The sequence below is a fragment of the Carassius auratus genome, chromosome 36, assembly GCF_003368295.1.
Source record: "Carassius auratus strain Wakin chromosome 36, ASM336829v1, whole genome shotgun sequence".
Lineage (NCBI taxonomy): Eukaryota > Metazoa > Chordata > Actinopteri > Cypriniformes > Cyprinidae > Carassius > Carassius auratus.
In genome coordinates, this window is record NC_039278.1 from 4,897,630 (window position 1) to 4,915,711 (window position 18,082).

The 18,082-nt window shown below is 37.5% G+C and overlaps 1 protein-coding gene across 5 annotated transcripts in view; it reads right to left on the reverse strand.

The window, feature by feature from the left end:
- Positions 1–18,082, reverse strand: part of nlgn1 (neuroligin 1) — a 242,022-nt gene that overhangs the window by 4,767 nt on the left and 219,173 nt on the right. For all 5 annotated transcript variants that reach the window (XM_026220933.1, XM_026220932.1, XM_026220931.1 and 2 more), the window contains 2 exons: positions 6,434–6,646; positions 13–802 (listed from right to left, as the gene is read on the reverse strand). In XM_026220933.1, coding sequence (XP_026076718.1) covers positions 13–802; positions 6,434–6,646 — 1,003 coding nt within the window. The remainder of the gene's footprint in view (positions 1–12; positions 803–6,433; positions 6,647–18,082) is intronic.

Consider the following 18,082-nt stretch of genomic DNA (forward strand, 5'->3'; position numbering starts at 1 on the left):
CTAGAGACTTACCCAGTCTTGGCAAAATTGGTCCAGTAAGTCATTACCACTGCACTAAGCATCACATCATTTTTGGAAAAGTTGCAAGGGAAAAGCTCAGTTGGACCAATCATGGGCAGCCCAAACACATATGGGATCTCATCACCATGTGCCGCATCAGCCCAGGGTGGCACCTGCTCCGTCTGGCAGTGATGGTAGAAGGCATAGAAATAAGTAGGCGAGCCAAAGCTGGAGTGAAGGTCTGCTGTTGCCACTGCTGGTGCCACCCACTGATGATCTGTGAAGAGTGCCAGCAGGGTCTTTCTTCTGGTCTCCGGGTTGTGGCGGTCAGCCCAGTCAGTGTACATAAACTTAATGGTCTCCCGCAAGATGTCCTTCCCCTCGGGGTAACCATATAAATCATCCACAAAACTTGACACGGCATAGTCAAAATCGTTGGCTTGAACTCCGTTCTCGTTGTCTACAATGAGTTCCACAAACTTTAGCCCCTCGCCTTGGTTGACGCCCAGCATGATGTCGTAGTTGAGGAATTCCCCTTGTTCCATAAGGATCTGAGGGTCGTCGGGGATCACATCACCATCAATGACAGGTCCGAAGGCTATATGGTAACGAGCAGGCTGGATGTCCTGCTCCACTAGTTCTTTGTAGTGTTTTTTCTGTAGGCACTCTACCATCTCCACTGTATCTTTGAGGTTGCACCCCACCTTTTTGGCCAGCATGCGGGCATACTTGGCCGGCTGAAAGCTGACAGCCCAGCTGGACAAGGCTGTGCCACTTTGGGCTATGGCCCTTTGGAAAAGACCTGTATAGGACAAACAAGACAGAATCACAAACAACGAACCACCGCTGCATGCTACAGTATGGTCCACACATCTGAGAACATTAGAGACAATTTGCTTCTATTTATTAAAGTGCCCCTATTATGCCAATTTTACGGTTCCTTATATTGCATTTTAGATTCAATATTTTATTTATATTCACTTTTTTCACTTTTTATTGTTTTGAGAGTCTCCTTCAATAGGATTACATGCATGCAAAGTCAAAAAATGAGACCGAGTCTATTATTTATTTTGGGAAACAGTAACGCTATTTACGGTGCACTTTCAGCTTTACAACTTTGCATGTTTACATTCACATGCAGCTACATTACACACTGCATGAAAGGTCCTGTGGGTCCTGCAGGTTTGCCTTATACAACATTAGGAAGATTAGACCCTTCCTGTCAGAGCAAGCCACCCAACTTTTTGTCCAAGCTCTTGTTCTCTCAAGACTAGACTATTGTAATGCTCTCCTGGCGGGCCTTCCTGCATGTACTGTCAAGCCTCTGCAATTGATCCAGAATGCAGCAGCAAAAATTGTCTTCAATGAGCCAAAAAAAAAAAAAAAAAAACTCACGTTACTCCTCTCCTCATCAGGTTACACTGGCTACCAGTAGCCACTCGCATCAAATTCAAGGTACTGATGATTGCTTACAAGACGACCACTGGCACGGCACCGGCATACCTAATCTCACTGGTTAAATCTTATGTGCCCTCCAGAAGTTTGCACTCTGCAAATGAACAACGCTTTGTGGTACCAAGTTCAAAATCATTCTCACGAACCTTTTCCTGTACTGTGCCCAGCTGGCTCCCAATCTCGATTCTTTAATGAGTCTTTACTCATTTTCAAGAAACATCTAAAGACTCATCTTTTTCGCCTGCACTTAACCATCTAAAACTAGCATTTTTCCTTTTCTTGTCTTTTCATAAAAAAAAAAATAAAAAAAAACTTGCCTATGCGTTCTATACTAGACTAACTGAGACTTGTCATGGCGCTTGTATACTGTTGTTGCTCTCTTGTTGACCTGACTGCTTCTATTGTTCAGATAATTGTTTTTGATAAAAGCGTCTGCTACATTATTAAATGTAAATTAAATGTAAATATAAAATATTGGAAATGGCATATGGGGCACTAACATACATTTTTATTATAAAGTATATTAGGGGAATAACATTTTTGTGAGAATTTTTTTTTTTTACATGGCCATAAAAATAGTGCACAGATTCTCAATTTGCGCTCAGACCTTTGGACCCCACCATAGGCTATTTACACAGTGCTTTTCACTTTGCAACTGGAGCAAATTAACACATCTCTGTTTAGCTGTTTTCATGCAAATCTTAAATGGTTTGGGAAAAGAGGTCATGCAAGTCAACATACGAATGCTGATGAACTTGAATTATACACAGACTGATCAATATTTCATTTTTTCATGTAATTTTAGGGGGAAATGTGACTTTAAATCTATTTCTTGAATTGTATTACAGCCCATTAATCATAATTAGCTGTTTGCACTCTGTAAACCCCTTTCATGTATGGACCTCAAGACAATTGACCCACACCATTGAAGAAAAGCAGATATCATGCACAAACATCAAGACAAAAAGCAAGCGAATGAGCAGAAGAGAAAGTGTGTGTACATGTGTGTGTGTGAAAGAGAGAAACAGAAAGAGAGAGGAAAATTTAGTTACTTTGTTACCATGACAACCCCTGGGATCTCAGTCTTAGCAGTGCATTTACGAGTAAAAACATGTTCTTACTAAAAGAGAAATAAACTATAAAAGCACACATGGAAATGAAACTGAGATAAGGGGATTTTTCAGTTCGCAATTCAACAAAATGGTGACAATTTTGTATGAAGAGATGAATATATTTGTGAATGAATAATATACTACTAAAATGTAAAAATAAAAGGAAAATATATATATATAAAAAAATAATAATAAAAAATAATAATAAGTTTAAGCAGTGCATGGTTTGCTTCAGGGCAAAGCAATCACATCACACTAAAGTCTCTTCCAAGGGTGTCTCTGGGTTCATTTGAATGATAGTGACAACCTTAAAGGGTTAGTTCACCCAAAAATCTAAATTATGTCATTAATAACTCACCCTCATGTCATTCCAAACTCGTGAGACCTCCGTTTATCTTCTGAACAAAGTTATTAGTTAATTAATATTAATCTTAGTTAATAAGATATTTTAGATTTAGTCCGAGAGCTCTCAGTCCCTCCATTGAAGCTGTGTGAATGGTATACAGGCTCGGCTCGGTGTTCATCTTCAGTTCTCTCTTCACAGCAGTTCAGTCAGTGTACTGTTTGAGTAAATGAATTACTCCGGGATATTGGTTTGTTTGAACTCAGAGGGAGTGTCAGCCGCATTAAAAAAGTTAACAGCTTAAGTCATTTGTGGATTAATGCGTATTGGAGATGCGAACAGTTTAAAACGATTCAGTTCAATTTGGTGAACTGGTTCAAAAAGATCCGGTTACATCGAATGATTCATTCGCAAACCGGATATCACAAACTGCTTTGTTTTGAATCTCAAACAGACACAGAAGAGAAGACAATGCTGAATAAAATCATAGTTTTTGCTATTTTTGGACCAAAATGTATTTTCGATGATTCAACCAGTTCTAACTGACCTTCTAATGTCACATGGACTACTTTGATGATGTTTTCCTTACCTTTCTGGACATGGACAGTATACCATGCACACAGTTTCAATGGAGGGACTGAGAGCTCTCTAGAATAATCTAAAATATCTTAAACTGTGTTCCGAATGACATGAGTGTGAGTTATTAATGACATTATTTAGATTTTTGGGTGAACTATCCCTTTAAAGCAGGTCCCTGCCAGAAGACCTCTTCACAAAGCACTCTTCCAAGCAGATAGACTCAAAATGGAAGTAATGTATTGACCCTTTTTGTGCTAATGGAAGGTGAATGCTGCATTTGCCTGCCAGGTGATGTATATGGACTCAACTAATCAATCAATCAATCAATCTATCTATCTATCTATCTATCTATCTATCTATCTATCTATCTATCTATCTATCTATCTATCTATCTATCTATCTATCTATCTATCTATCTATCTATTGGTCATATAATTAGACTATCATCAAAAAGTTTATTTATTTCACTAATTCCATTCAAAAAGTGAAACTTGTATATTATATTAATTCATTACACACAGACTGATATATTTAAAATGTTTATTTCTTTTAATTTTTATGTTGATGATGAAGACTATCTAGCTAATGCTGTTGAAAAATCTATCTTACATACTGCAAATGCATCCTATGGGCCTGATGATTTGATTTCTCTGTTTTATACAGTTTGTTCTAATATCTTAGATTATATTGTTCCTTTTAAAATGAAACAGCCTAAGATAAAATCTTATTATTGGTTGGACGACAACGCTCGCTCTATTAGACAGGCGTGCTGTAAAGCAGAGAGGGGATGGAAGCATGATCATCTTACTGTGTCTCTTGAGATTTTTAAAGATTGTCTGGTTAAGTTTCAGAGCACTGCTAAGTCAGCAAGATCAAAATATTTTTTTCAGAACTGATTACCGCACACTGTCATAGACCTAGGGTGTTATTCTTCACAATAGATTCAGTTATTAATCCGAAATCCCAGTTCTCTAGGGAGCCATCAGCAGGGCTCTGTGAGAAAATTCTGGCATTTTTTTTGTTAACAAAGTGAGTGCCATTCACTTATCTTTTACTTCACAGCTCTCAGACCTGTCTTTGAACTTGCTATTTTCAACATGTCTCTTTAATAGAACTTTCCAATCTCGTTAACAATATTAAGTCTACTAACTCCTCACTGGATGTTGTTCCTTCCCTGATCATAAAAGCAGATTTTCCAGTAATTGGCCCCAGTGTCCAAGTGTTGATTAACTCATCTTTGGACACTGGTGTGGTTTTGAACTGCTTTAAGCATGCGGATGTTCACCCTTTGCTTAAGAAACAATGTTTTCAAAGTTTGGATGAAAGTTGCTTTAACAATTTTCTGCCTGTCTCAAAGTTATCATTTTTGTTAAAGCTTTTGGAAAAAGTTGTGCAGTTACAGCTGATCACATTCTTAAATACAGCCTATTTATTAGAACCTTTTCAATCTGGTTTCACTACTTATCACAGTATGGAGTCTGCTTTGCTTAAAGTGTTCAATGATATTTTGGTGGCAGTTGATACTGGTAAAAATGCAGTACTGATTCTACTGGATCTTACAGCTGCCTTTGATACAATGGATCATAATGTTCTTATTTGCCATTTAGAACATCTGATCGGTATCAGGGGCACAGCCTTACAATGGTTCAGCTCATATCTCAAAGATAGGTATTTTTCTGTAGAGGTAGGCAAGTTTTCATTTGCCCCAATTATTAGTGGAGTACCTCAGGGCTCTATTATGGGACCGCTTCTTTTTAACTTATATATGCACCCTTTGGGGTATATTATCAGGAAGCACAATGTTTCTTTTCATTCATATGCTGATGATACACAGTTATACTTCCCGCTAAAAGCTGGTGATTCCATTCAATCACTGCTGGAATGTATCTCAGATATAAAAAAAAAATGTTTATCACATAACTTTCTCAATGAGAACAAAACAGAAATTATAGTTTTTGTCCCCCCAAAATAAGAAAGGATATTATTAAGGAGCTGGACAATTACTTCCCCTCCATTTCCTCACAGGTTAGAAACCTGGGCATTATTATAGATTCATAATTAATTATTTCGTGAGAAACCAATTTACCAATTACGGGTCATCTCCAAACTTAAACCGTTTTTGTCTTTTCAGGATTTGGAAAAGTTTATTCATGCTTTTATTACTTCTCGTTTAGATTATTGTAATTCACTGTACTCAGGTCTTACTCAGTCATCGCTTTCACGCCTCCAGTTGGTACAAAATGCAGCTTCTCTCTTTTAATTTTGTTTTACATTGTTCAGCACTTTGGATAGCTTTGCTATGTTTAATACATGCTGGTACATGCTCATACTTTTTAGTTGGCCAGGATTTCTAAAAAATCCTTTCTTTGTATTGGTCTTAAGTTATATTCTAATTTTCTGACATACAGAATTTGGGATTTTCCTTAGTTGTCAGTTATAATCATCAAAATTAAATAAATAAACATTTGAAATATATCAGTCTGTGTGTAATGAATTAATATAATATACAAGTTTCACTTTTTGAATGGAATTAGTGGAATAAATCAACTTTTTGATGATATTCTTCTAATTATATGATCAGCACCTATATGTAGCTGCAATATTGACCTCTTTGGGTTTTTGTAAAATCATAAAACCTTTAAGGCCAAAAATGTGCATTAAAATCATAATTTAATATAAATATTTATTTATTTATTCAGCCAGCAAATTAGTTGCAAAGATATATTATGAACATTTGGTATATAGCCTAGTGATCAGTGCAGTTTTTTTGTTACATGTTTCTGTAATATTCTGAATAAATGTCACAGGTTTTTCATAACTAAAGGTGCAATTTGATTTTCAAATGCAAATGCAGGTAGTGCAAAACAACACAAAAAAGCCCATAAAACATTCAGCTATAGCATGCAGACAAAAACTTTCAAAAGTTAAAACCTCTGCATTGTACCTTTGGTTGAATTGCTCCAACGGTTACCTTCAGAATAATGGGAAAGAGTCAGAAGGTTGACACATGAGGCTCCAGCACCAGACCCAAAAACTGTAATGCGTAAAGGGTCACCCCCAAAGAATGCAATGTTTTCACTCGTCCAGCGCAGGGCCTGGATTTGATCAAGAAGTCCATAGTTTCCCTTGGCTGCCTGGTCTCCTGTGCTCAAAAAACCTGCAAAAAAAGGTAAATGAGTTTTTGTATGCAATGCAGTGCAATTTTAAAACCTTAAAAAAAGATTGAAAGATATTGAAATAATGAGTAGCAAGAAAGTACATTAGAGAAAGTTACAAATTTCTGAAATGAGGGCAAACATTCGTGTCAGTTTTTAATTGTATTTATTGGATCTCACAGATGGCCTCTCCTTCCCTGGCAGAAAACACAGTCTGTATTTAATTATTTTTTTACTACTATTATAAAAAAAAAAAAAAAAAAAGGAAATGAAATGAAATCAGCCATAAATACAGAGATTTAGAAGCTCTCTAGCACTGTTCCAAAATCTAAAAAGCACACTATATAGACAGCATTTTAGGGCACTATAGGCTTTATTTAGACTTTATTTAGTAACATTCTAATGGCAAATCACATATATGGTTTGCATGTTAGCAAACCCAAACTATGACAACTGAAAAATAATAATAATAATGCATTTCTAAGATGGAGGATGAAGTAAGGTAAACTCATTGAAAACAAGATTATAAAAATGTTCAATCCAGTATTTCTGTTTCCTATAGCTTAGCAACATGCTAACAACAAACTACTGATATCAGTGGTGAGAAGTCTCTAATGTGCTTCATGAAAACTATTTGTATGACATACAGAGAAGATTGCTTGTAGAACCTTCCAAATCAAGTCAGTTATCGTGGTGTTAGCTTAGCAACATGCTAACAGCAAACTCTACAGAAATCAGTGGTGGGTATAGACTCTTGTATGCCTCATCTGAGGAATGTTGTTATTACTTTGCTACATGTAAACATTCAAAATCAAGTCAGTTATTGCTGTGTTAGCTTAGCAAAATAACAAAATACTGAAATCAGTGGTGAGTAAAGAGACTTGTGCGCCTTATTAGGAATCAAGTAAGTTACAAGATTCACTACGTTTTGAAAAAGATCCTTTATTATTGTTTGTTAACAGTGGTTCTTAACTCTAAACTAGATGAATCATTACATTTCTGTGGTATCACCTTAGCTCTGCTTGCTTAAAAAAAGAAAATAAAGTTTGCTTTGGTTTTACTTCCACTTAAGTGCACTCTAATTAACAACAAAGTTTGTGGCAATACACCATAAGTGTCAGTGGAAAATGTGTGGTCACACAGAAGTAACCCAGTGGTGAGTTTTAATTGAAAACTAGTAAATAACTACTTCACTACAGTAGCTTATCCTGGGAATACACATCCTGAAGGTGCTTGTGGAAAAAATGATTGTGTGCATGTTCAGTGAATAGACGACCATTTGGCTCTTGTAATTGCCCTCATAATCCCAGAACACATGAAAAATAATACAGCAACACAAACAAGTGCTTCAGACGAAGACAACAAGAAACAAACCACTCCAAAATATTTTTTGCTTTCTTGACACAAAGCGCACACACAAATCCACCTGACCCTTACTCCGCTATTTTCCTTTTGTTAATCAAGTTCTTTATTGGATTTAATTAATCTAGTTGTGTTGCTACATCAAGAAGTTGATCTCCCGGAAGTGGCCGCGGAATACAAGCACGCATTTAATTGATTCAATTTAGCCAAGGCAGTGTGCAGAGCAAATCAAAAAGACCAGGCACAGACTGGAAAATGATTAGCAATCAAATGGCAGGCTGTCAGGTGCTCATGCCTGCAGTGCAGAGCACATTTGGCTGTTAACACAGGCAGGCAGCGGCCCACTTTCCATCCTCATGCATGTAAGGAGGTGCAATCCAATCACACACTGCTTGGACAGTGAATAGCCTGAGCTTGTGAATACAGATGTATTTGGTACATTGTGGGGAAAACAGATTCACAACAATGAGCATTAATAAGATGGGCAATAATTGTGGATTTTTATCACAGTAGTCAAAAAGAGTATTTGCTTTGCAAGTGGAATTGGCTTATTTCTATGAGACTGAGGGTCAGCGGGAGACTGTCCACAGCATGATTACATCAATATTACTAGGAATGCACAGAAATATGTTTTGTGTGAGAAGTTTTGCAGCTTATTCATAAACAAAACTGCTTGTATTAAATCTCAGATTATTATTAACGCTTCACAGAAGGTCTGGTATTTATCTTCGAGTCCTGCTAAAATTTTACATTTCCATCCTATCCCGCACTCTGAGTAGTTCAATATAGTGTCCAGTTTAAGATTGACCACTTGCTCTGTTGACGTTATACCAAATATGCTACTAAAGGAAGTGTTGGACACAGTCGCACCAAATATCATTTCCGTTATCAACATTTCCTTACAGACAGGTTCAGTTCCATCCTGTTTTAAGCATGAGGTGGTTCATCCTCTGCTAAAGAAAGCAAATCTGGATCCTGCTGATTTTAACAACTATATACGTATTTCAAAATTGCCTTTCTTATCAAAAGTATTGGAGAAAGCTGTTTAAAATCAGTTATCACCTTAATTTATTGAAAATAATTATACTGAATCCTTTTCAGTCTGGTTTTAGATCTAAGCACAGCACTGAATCAGCTTTGTTTAGAGTGGTAAACAACTTATTTGTGGATTCTGGAAATTGGTTTGAATCATATTTACTGTGAGGAGTTTCTCTGTGGGGATTGATCATTCTCATTCATTGCCTGCTTCTGTCACTGGGGGGGGGGGGTGCCGCAGGGCTCCATTTTAGGCCCGATTTTGTTTGCTTTATATATGCACCCTCTTCATTACATTATTGAGTCTCACAAGGTCCTATATCACATTTATGAGGATGATACCCAGTTGTATATGTCAATAAAACCTGGGTCAAAGTCCTTATCTTACTTGCTTGCTTGTGTAAACGACATCAAAAGCTGGACGGGTGATAATTTTCTCCAGTTAAATGAAAACAAGAATGAAGTCATTCTATTTGGCTCCCCTCATTTGGTTAATGGCATGTCCTCTATTTTAGGATCCTTGCAAGCAAATATCCATACTCATGTAAATAATCTGGGTCTTGTTTTTGATTCAGAGTTAAAATTCGACAAGGAAATACATTCTGTTGTAAGAGCTAGTTTTTCCAGCTCAGGGGTTTAAGTAAACTGAAATCTCTTTTATCTTTTAGTGATCTAGAGACAGTTATTCCTCTCAACAAGGCTTGATTATGTTAATGCTTTATATGCTTGTGTCAACCAGTTTTCCCTTTCTTATTTGCAACTGGTTCAAAATGCTGCATCCCACTTCTTAATGGGGACGAAAAAGAGGGAGCATATAACCCCTATTTTAGCACATTTACATTGGCTACCAGTTAATTTAGGAATTGAGTACAAGGTTTTAATTTCAGTGTTTAAAGCCTTGCATGGTCTGGCTCCAGTCTTCATCTCAGACCTTATTTGTCCAAACTCACCTCAGAGATTTCTTAGATCATCCTCTGATAATCAATTAACTATCCCATTGTCTATTTTGAAATATAAAGTTGATAAAGCGTTTTCTCTATTAGTCCCTTAGCTGTGGATTTCGTTACCTAAATCTGTTAGGTTATCATCTTCTTTATCTATAAATCATAATTGAAAACATATCTCTTTTCTCAGGCCTATTGATAAGTGTTGGATATGCTGATCTTAGTGAGATAAATTCTTATTCTTGATTCTTATTTAGTTTTATGTTATTAGAGATATGCATAGAAAATATAGAATATAGGATAATATATAAATATAGGATAAATTAAGGTTTTAGCCAATCTCAAAATTATTTTTGTTTTTCATACTGTATATTATAATGTAATAAAAAAATAATATAATTTTTATATCTTCAATCATCTCAGACTACAAGATTACTTCAGAGTCCCTTCTTCAGATGATTATTACATTTAAAAGTGAAGCACAACTCATAAATAAAAACATTTCATTGCAAGGTGTGTATTACGGTATCCTGATGCCATACAGTGAAAGTCATATTTGGAATGGTCCAAATAGATAAATAAAAATGGAATCAGATTGTGATCATTTGGCCTCTAAAATGAAATTCACAAATTGATGAAAAAGCCACAGAGGCTTAGTTCCAAGAGCCATGTAAATCAATTACTGCTGGAACCCAAGCAGATGGTTTATGATGTTAAATGAATCTCAGTTTTGACTGGAGTGGACCTGAAAAGATATAAAAGAACAGGACCAACAAAATAAAAGAAGCAAAAATTGATCTCCCAAAGCCAAGCGAGAAGTGACAAAAAGAGAAAAAGGCATTATTGTACATTTATTTTAGGGTTACAGATAAAGAAAGGTGGCAGCAGCAGGTTCAGTCCCACAGACGTTGCACTGGATCATTGGCCAGGTCACTGAAAAAATTAATTTTGCAGCCAGACCGTTGGCGCTTTATTTGTCTGTTCTGTCTCTACTCAACCGGCCGTGAGACAAATTGGCCCTCCGGTTGTATTTGTGTATCTAAAAAAATATTTACAGTGTGACAACATCTTCGTACTTTCTGTCCCCATCACATAATTATCATCCATTCCAGGGACTTCAAGACTAAAAGCAGATGCTATCTGTTCCCATACCACAGGCTGGCACCTGAGAATGCAAGTTTCAAAACTGCAAGAAGCGACGAAATGAACTGCCAAAAGTTGGTTTGAGAAGGTTATATGCAGTTACCAAAATGATGGCAAGACCGTGTCACTGCCTCAAGTGGTAATTAGCTGTACTGCATGTTGATAATTAAGTAATAGTATACAGTGACCACAGATGGTATGAATTACTTGAGAATTGTCTCTGTCAAAAGAGATTAATACACTCTGGATTGGCAGAGGCTAATGACAGGATCCCGACTGAATTTGACCTGACAGACCTATTCCTGTCTTCACTGCTTTGATATGCAGAACGCGAAACCTAAAAACTGCTGCTCCAGGCAAAATATACAGAATTTGATTTAAATATTTTTTTTTCTTCTTATGGATATTACATTAAAGTAGCCCACTTCCTTCTAGAAAAAAATAAAATAAATATATTTCCCTTTGTTTTCCTCCTCTCCAAGGAGAACGGATCAGTGACATGCTGAATGGCTTTCATATGGATATTTTATGAAAAATAAACACTAATAAAAAACAAAACAAATGGCTGTAGAGTTTACAACATTACTATCATAAAAAAATGCAGTCCGAACAAATGCAACACCAGGGTAATCTTCCCAGTGTAAATACAGGTAATGAAAGTTAAACGTAGATTTCTGTAATGGAACGGATTAGAGTATTACACCTAGAGACTGGATGTTGCATTATTTATCATATATTACAGACGTCAGATTCTTATTGGGTTAACATCCTTGTCATATCCCATTTCAGTGGACTGAGTAAATGAAATTACCTGTAAAGCCTACAGTTTGCTGTCTTGGATAAACATACTGCAACACATAGTGCAATAGCAGTTCAATACACATTTAGTCACATAATGTAGTGTAATAAACCATATCGTAACACAGCAATCCATAACAAAGGCAAAACATACAACAAACATAACATAACCCAGACATAACATAAAACATAACAAAGTAACAACCTAACATAATCCATATGTAGATTACAACCTAGCGTAAAGTAACAACATAACATAGCATCATGTAACACAACCCAGACATAACAGTGTGGCACATAAAGTAACTACAGTTATAATACAACATAACAAAACACAAACATGACAAAACACACAACAAAACTGGGATGTAAGCACATTAAGTAAAATTGCATAATCCAGATGTAGTACATCAAATAAAATTACGTATGTAACATAACCCATAAAAAATAATCTATAATAAATTAGCATAACATTACCCAGACATAATTTAATACAAAAGTAGCACACAACACAACATACTGTTGTTTAAGGGTTCATTTTTTCAGGGTTAATTACTTTAGGTGCTTGCTGAGTAGCATGGGGAGCTTAATGAAGGCTAATGTAAATACTCGCTCTTCACTTATTTCACCTCGCTAACTTTGCTGAAGGGATGCAACGCCTCTTCTGACAGGTCAAATAACTGCTGTGAATCTCCAGCACATACCACAAACAGCACCGACCTGCAATTCACTTGGTTTGAGAATTTTGTGAGAGATTTTTTTTCATGTGTAAGTAAATCAATCTCTGGATGGAATTTAATGGTTAAAATACAGCTTTGAATATATAACTCCATAAATTAGAAATTTTTAAAATAAAAAGAAAAAAAAAACTATCTGAAACAAGTTCAGGATTAGGAGTGATTAAACCACCCTCATACAGACAAAGAGGATGAAAACACAAATTCTGGGGCTTTTCACAAGGTTTTTAAAGGATCTACTACCATGAGCTAGTCTTGCCAGGTGCTTCAGCCTTGTTGAACCCCTAGCTTGTTTGAATTACATTATAGAAGAAAAACAGGGAGAGTGTAATGGCACTCTTATAAACACACAATACTTTTTTTCAACGGTTACATTATCTGTCATGCCATTGTTTACCCTTTTCAGTAATTGGAAGGCTTTGATGAGATTTTATTTGACAATCTCTGACTAGTCTCCTCAACAAGCAATTCTTTTATGACTGCACTGAAGACGATGCTAATAACAACTGAAAATGTTGTATAATTAAATCAAGCCATGGAATATTTCGTTTTTATATTATTATTATCATTATTATTAATTTTAAATTAATAATTTAACAAAAAAAAAAAAAAAAAAAAAAAAAAAATCATCCATGTTGTTATTTCCATGCTTTGGTTATTGTATGAAAAAATAAATAAAAGAAATACCAAAAAAAAAAAAAAAAAAAAAAAAAAAAAAAAAAACTCTTCACAGATCTTTCTGTGTTTCACTGGAAAATAAATACAAAAAATAACAGCATGCAAGATTTAAAGGGTTGGTTCACCAAAATTAGCCTGTGTTTTACACACCCTCAGAGCATCTTAGGTTTATGTGACTTTCTTCTTTCAGACAAATCCAATCAGAGTTATATAAAAAAAATTCCTGGCCCCTCCAAGCCGTTTAATGGGGGTTACCGGGTGTTGGTTTTCAACAATTCAGAACACGAAAGGCCAAACCGTGTAGGAAAAGCTGCGGTTTCAAAAATAACCACGTTCGTGTATACAGGGCCTAAAACACAGGCTAATTTTCATTTTTAGGAGAACTAACACTTTATTATAATCAATCTTTGTAGTAGTTATTTTTAATCTGAATGTCACTCAAATGCCTGTCAGATGGCAGAACAAATTAGCTCTGTGTATGTACTGTAGAACACAATCTCAAGGTTCAAGTATCAACAGGATGCAATAATTGTTCTTAAAATACTGCCATGCAACATACATGAAAGCCCCAAACTGCAGCACAGCTTTCTTTGAAATGTGCTTCTTGGTAGTTGCACTGCTTTAAAACCTGATCTGAATTGTTAACCAGCTCCCTTTCCGTAGAAAAGAACAACATTTGCATACAGATAACAGCCTTCTGAGGTTTAACACACACACACACACACACACTTTGAGCAGGATGGGGAAAAAGAGTGAGTGTGAGAGGGAGAATAAAACCTTTTCATAAGGATTGAGAGTCTAAAGATAGCCCTCCATCTTCCCTCTTGCTCCTCTCCAGTGAACATCCTGGAAATATTCCTCTCCTCTGATGTGTGAGAGAGCAAGAGAGTGCAGTTGAGTGCTGTCTTCCAGGTTCTGGTGGCCCTATCACTACAAAAAACACTGAACCAGAAAGTACTCTTATCTAACAGAGTACATCCAGATATTACAGACTGTACGCTGATAAAGATACAAGGGTTTTTCAGGGGGGACCTAGGGGAACACAGGCCTCCCCCATTCGATGAGACTTACAAGTCTCTCTTAAATCATGGCCATTTTTGTATAAACACCATTATGGGGTGGTTCATTGCTATTTCTTTTTCATCACTTTTTGTAATGTTAGTTAGTGTGTAATGTTGCTGTTTGAGCATAAACAATATCTGCAAAGTTACGAAGCAGAAAGTTCAATGCAAACGGAAATATCATCTTTTAAAATTCTGCTAATTTAATGCCTACAAAAATGGCTGGTAGGAGCTACAATGAGTTACTTCCCAGGTTTGTGACATCATTGCCCTCGGGAAAAGGCACCAAATGGGCTGAGGCATGCTGCACTGCTTTAGAGAAGAGGAAGAGAAAACGTCCCAGGTTACATATGTAACAATGGTTCCCCAAAGGCAATGAGATGCTGCATCGGAAAATGCAATGGGAACGAAAATGCCCACGCCTCCAGACTTGCAAATCCTTGCCTAGTGTGGAAGAGCTCTGAATTACATGTGTAATCAGTCCAATGAAAGGGCAAGACTTCATAGGTGGGTGACGTAGCGACTGGGAAGCTATAAAAGCACGTGAGGTGGAACCGGCATCAGCTTCTAGGAATGAAGCAAGCTCTGGCAGGGATGGCAGAAGTATGGCCTTGAGACACAATGTCTCATTCCCTTTGGGGAACCATGGTTACATGTACCTGGGACATTCCCCTTCAAGAACTCGAGTTGCGTCGGAAAACGCTATGAGAACAAGAATGCCCTCGCCTCCAGACTTGCAAATCCTTGCCTAGTGTTGAAGAGCACAACTAAGGTGAGAGAAAAAGGAGCCAGGAGTGGCTAAAGTAGGCGGGGCTCGCCGCCCCGAAGGCCCACTTCTGAAAGAGTCAGCCTTGAACCCCAAAGAAAGTGACAAAAGTGAAAGTGAAAGTGACGTGACATTCAGCCAAGTATGGTGACCCATACTCAGAATTTGTGCTATGCATTTAACCCATCCGAAGTGCACACACACAGAGCAGTGAACACACACACACACACTGTGAACACACACCCAGAGCAGTGTGCAGCCATTTATGCTGCGGTGCCCGGGGAGCAGTTGGGGGTTCTATGCCTTGCTCAAGGGCACCTAAGACGTGATATTGAAGGTGGAGAGAGAACTGTACATGCATTCGAGGCTATGGAATAGCATAAGCTTCTCTGGCTGGAGGCCTCAGCCTCAGCGCACTGCCGAGGAAATGTGGAGTGGTTCTAGGGTGGAGTGGTTCAACCCTGCATATAGACAGGCCTACAGGAAATCCAGAACTGTACCAAATGGGCAGTTAGCTGGGTCGAGCAGGCGGTCTCCACACCAAGAAGTATAGTTTCCTCATAGAGGGAGCTCTGGATGGAGGATGGTCTCAACAACCTCAGTTGAGAGACCGGAAGCTATGAGTTGTGCCTCCTCAAAGGCCACACCTACATCTTCCAAGCTCCGCGCGGTGGTGCGCCCTCCACCTGTGAGAGGAGATCTCTCCAGACGGGAACCTCCCATGGAGTGCCGTCAAAGAGAGAAATCAGGCCCAAGAACCATACCCGGCCTGGCTAGAACGGGGCTAAGCAGCCGGAATCCATCCCGGAGCACTCTCTCCAGAAGTCCCCGGAGCAGAGCAATCAGGGGAAAAGTGTACAGACGAAGCCTCGGCCATGTCTGTACCATGGCATCCAGCCCCAGTGGAGCTGGATGAGTCAGAGAGAACCAGAGAGGACAGTGCAGTCACTCGAGTCGCAAACAGATCCGCCTGAGCCTGGCCATTAACACTTGTTAAACTGCACCCCATAAACACAATCAAGCCTTCAAAAATACACTGAACCCCCCACAGTATTTCATATTTTTTTTATGATGGATATTTTAAGATGGAAAAATAAATGAAGGCATAAGAAAAGTTTCCGCATGATCTCCACATATCAAAACATAAGATAAAAATTGTAGTTTTAATAAACATCTACTCTAGGGACATACAGTAAAAGTGGCCGTAGCTGAAGAAACCCCCATTCATGACCTCAGAAACCTGTATGGAACCTGGAGGCAAGGTCTCACTAATGAGGCCAGTGGAAGGAGGCCAGTAACAAACACACAGCTTTGAAAATGTCATCTCACTTTTGCAGTGGTGACAGTGCCGTCTGCAGTCAAGCAGCCCACCGCTGAGCTAGACACCAGGTGTTAAAAAAAAACTGGATTTGTGATGATTATTGTCTGTCAACAAAACACATCAGCTTGCTTCAGAATCAGCTTTGTTGTGTAGAGGCACTCATTAAGGAGTTTGAGCATTTAGGGTGCAAAATTAACAAACAAACATAAGGATAAACTTTTCAGACATTTTTGTCTATAAAAAATAAAGGGAAGAAAATTACAAGGACTGCCCATGGTTTTGCAGTTAAAGGTGTATTGTTTCATTTTTATTTATTTATTGGCACTTGTCATTGGGTGTTTTAAACCAAGTTGTTCTAAACCTGTATACGTTTCTTTTTTCTGCTGAACATAAAAGTAGATATTTTGAAAAATATGGGTAACCAATCAGTTCCTGGTACCCATTAAGGTAAAAAGAGTTCCCTTAATATTCTTAAAAGTAAAAAAGAAAAAGGAATTCATACATGCCTGGAACAACTTGAGGTTGGGTAAATAGTAGCATTTTATGTTTGGGGTGAACTAACTCTTTATATGTGGCTTTTATATTGAGCAAATCTCCACAAGTATAATTTATAATGAACAATAATCAAGAAATGTTTAGTTTTGAGATAAACAAACACAACACAACAATACTACCAAATCAAACAGAACGTGACATCACGATATTAACCCACCTCACTTTAATCAGCAAAAGTTGTTCTTACTGAAGGGCTCCAGACCACCAGGGGGAGTCCAACCTAGAAGCAGCTGTTTCCATTTGAATCCAAATGATCTTAGAAACCCCCTGATTATGCATATTTGTCTCCAGTAAAACTAGACACTTGACAAAAGTGTTCAGAAAGTAAAGCTGTGGTCACATTAGCATTTTTTGTGTGTTAGTAAAGGCCCACTGTGTGTGTGTTTGTGTGTGTGTGTGTGTGTGTGTGTGTGTGTGTGTGTGTGTGTGTGTGTGTGTGTGTGTGTGTGTGTGTGCGCGTAACATATTTATTATTTTATTTTTTCATTAAAGGGTCTTCATGTCAATTTTGCAAATACCTTTTTGTTTTAATAAATGTTTGTGATTTTGTGGTTGGGCAAGTTGGTTTTGTTAACAGACATTTTCAAAATCCTTGTCAGTTAAAGCTATTTCCAGAACCAAGGCAAGTTGGACAGGAACTGTTTCACTCTATAAGTCCTTGCTTTATCCTTTTGTAATTACTTAATAAAGTTATTAAAATAGACATAGACTAATCAATTAGTTTACTGCATCAGGATGAAAAACTAAGCAGACTAGAGCTGTCTGAAGACTGGAGTAATGATTCCTTATTATTTGTAAATAACCATGCAAGCTTGCAACCATGCAAGAAGTCCAAACTTCAACCATGTTTGGCAAAGAGAAGTTTGCGGAGAGACTCCTGTCTGTCAGTTCTGTCAGATGTTTTTGGTGGAAGAGCAGTAAAACATGAGAAGAAGTGTCAGAGAGGGCATGCAAGATGTTAAGGGAACAGTATTGAATGCTAACTCAGGGGCCACGGCAGTTAACCATGTTTGACAGCTGCAACGGCTCAAGCCTGTA